The sequence below is a fragment of the Ceratina calcarata genome, unplaced genomic scaffold (genome assembly GCF_001652005.2).
Source record: "Ceratina calcarata isolate Rehan_Ccalc_2016 unplaced genomic scaffold, ASM165200v1 scaffold2988, whole genome shotgun sequence".
NCBI classification, from domain to species: domain Eukaryota; kingdom Metazoa; phylum Arthropoda; class Insecta; order Hymenoptera; family Apidae; genus Ceratina; species Ceratina calcarata.
This window is the reverse complement of record NW_017152337.1, coordinates 1,879-3,539: the sequence shown is the minus strand read 5'-3', so window position 1 is coordinate 3,539 and position 1,661 is coordinate 1,879. Positions and strand designations below refer to the sequence as shown.

The window sequence follows — 1,661 nt, the reverse complement described above, 5'->3', positions numbered from 1 at the left end:
GAAACAGCTATGCTATTCTTATAATATATGAGTGTTGGAGATTAAAGATCTTACTTGGTTGGTGGCCTTGAACCCAACTTCACACCGTGCACCCAATAATCGTTCATATTCTGCTCGGCGAAATTTCTTCTCCATCCTCTCTGCTTCTTCTGTTTGTTCGGTTTCTGCGTGTCTTTCGAGTATTTCTTGCCCTTCTTTTGGTGCTTTAATCTTTGGTTTTGCGGTGCAAACGGATCCGCTGTCTTCTTGCGTCTTCTGGCTATAATTAATATATTTTTATACGAATGATTCGAAACATTCTTTTATTCATAGTATTGAATATTCCTTGAATGGTATCAATATAAATTGAATACGATAGGTTTGAAATAGCAGTTGAAATAAACTTTACGTATGCGTCCAGCCTGCACTTCGCACACATAGTGTTTCCGTTCGACGCAGCTTCGCGGGCTCCACTTATATTTTAACGTGGGATCGATCGTGACACAGTGCCATGCATACTGTTGCTTCGAGTGGTTGGATTGAGGTAGACCGAAATTTTGGAAAACCATTTTCTGCCCAGTCACTCCCCATTCCCAAGCCATTTGCTGCCAGTTGAATATCCCACCGATCCATCTCTCTAATTTTGCTGAAATCATAACAATACCCGTGCCGTTCAGCTGTCACAGATGGATACGAGTAATTTTTCGAACTGTCGATGCCCGACATTGAATCGATTTTCTTATCAAATATCACTTACTGAATTGATCACTCGACAGGTATTTTCTCAGCATTCGATCCTTTCCATTCCGATCGAGAATCGCCAGAGTGGCGTTTCTATCTTTGCAATGGAAATAGGCTTCTCTCCAGGGTGCCGTGCCTCCGCTTAAATAGTAGCAATATCTTTTTAATCGGAAGAATCCTATGGGACACGCGTATCGCTTTACGGCTTCGTTCTGTCGGCCAATCCTAGACCTGCTCGTAACTGCTGGATTAATACTGACATTGTACGGATGTGCCACGGCAGCCGATATGCCTGTAAAACAGAGGAGCACTCGTTTATTAATTATATTTATCTCTCCGTTCCGACGTTAATTTTAATCCAATTACAGTTTTCCCTTTTATCCATTTCACTTCTGTCGGGCAAGCCGTGCATTTGCATCACATAAAAATTGGAGGCAATGAATTTTACGTATTTTGCAAAATTGCCATGGCCTTTTCCGACTTAAGCATATTACAGCAGCATTCTCAGTCAAGGAGATCCTCAGGGACTGCACAACAATTTTGTCCGCAGTCCACATAAATTTCTTTCTCCTCCCGCATCTTTCTCGCGTTTGACGAGTATTAAACGAATGCCGCGCATTTGTCTGCGTTTTATGTGTCCAGATAGAATTGATGGCTACGCACAGCGAACGTAGGTAGAAGAAACACACTCAATAGCGGACCCATTACGTCATTGCGTCTGCAATGCATGCTGTAATATGCAACGAGGCCAAGTAGTTCAGTGTTACGGTCGTTCTCTCGTAGCAATAATTTCTTTCGTTCCGACGCTCTCCTTTTACGGATACAATCGAAGGGAATCAAATAAAATGTCAGACACGAGCTAGTAACAAGTTCACGTAATCTTCCAATTGCGAGAGCTTGTGTTTCTCGCCCTTGAACGCAATTTACAAGTTACGCAGTCG

At 42.5% G+C, this 1,661-nt stretch overlaps 1 protein-coding gene across 1 annotated transcript; it reads right to left on the bottom strand.

Annotated features, from left to right (window-relative positions):
- Window positions 1–11: 11 nt before the first annotated feature.
- Window positions 12–1,054, bottom strand: LOC108624152 (perlucin-like; the record flags this gene model as incomplete). The annotated part of the gene is made up of 3 exons (XM_026812881.1): window positions 12–259; window positions 389–625; window positions 737–1,054. Coding segments are annotated over 3 exons (764 nt in total), but the record flags the coding sequence as incomplete, so codon positions are not given.
- Window positions 1,055–1,661: the final 607 nt, after the last annotated feature.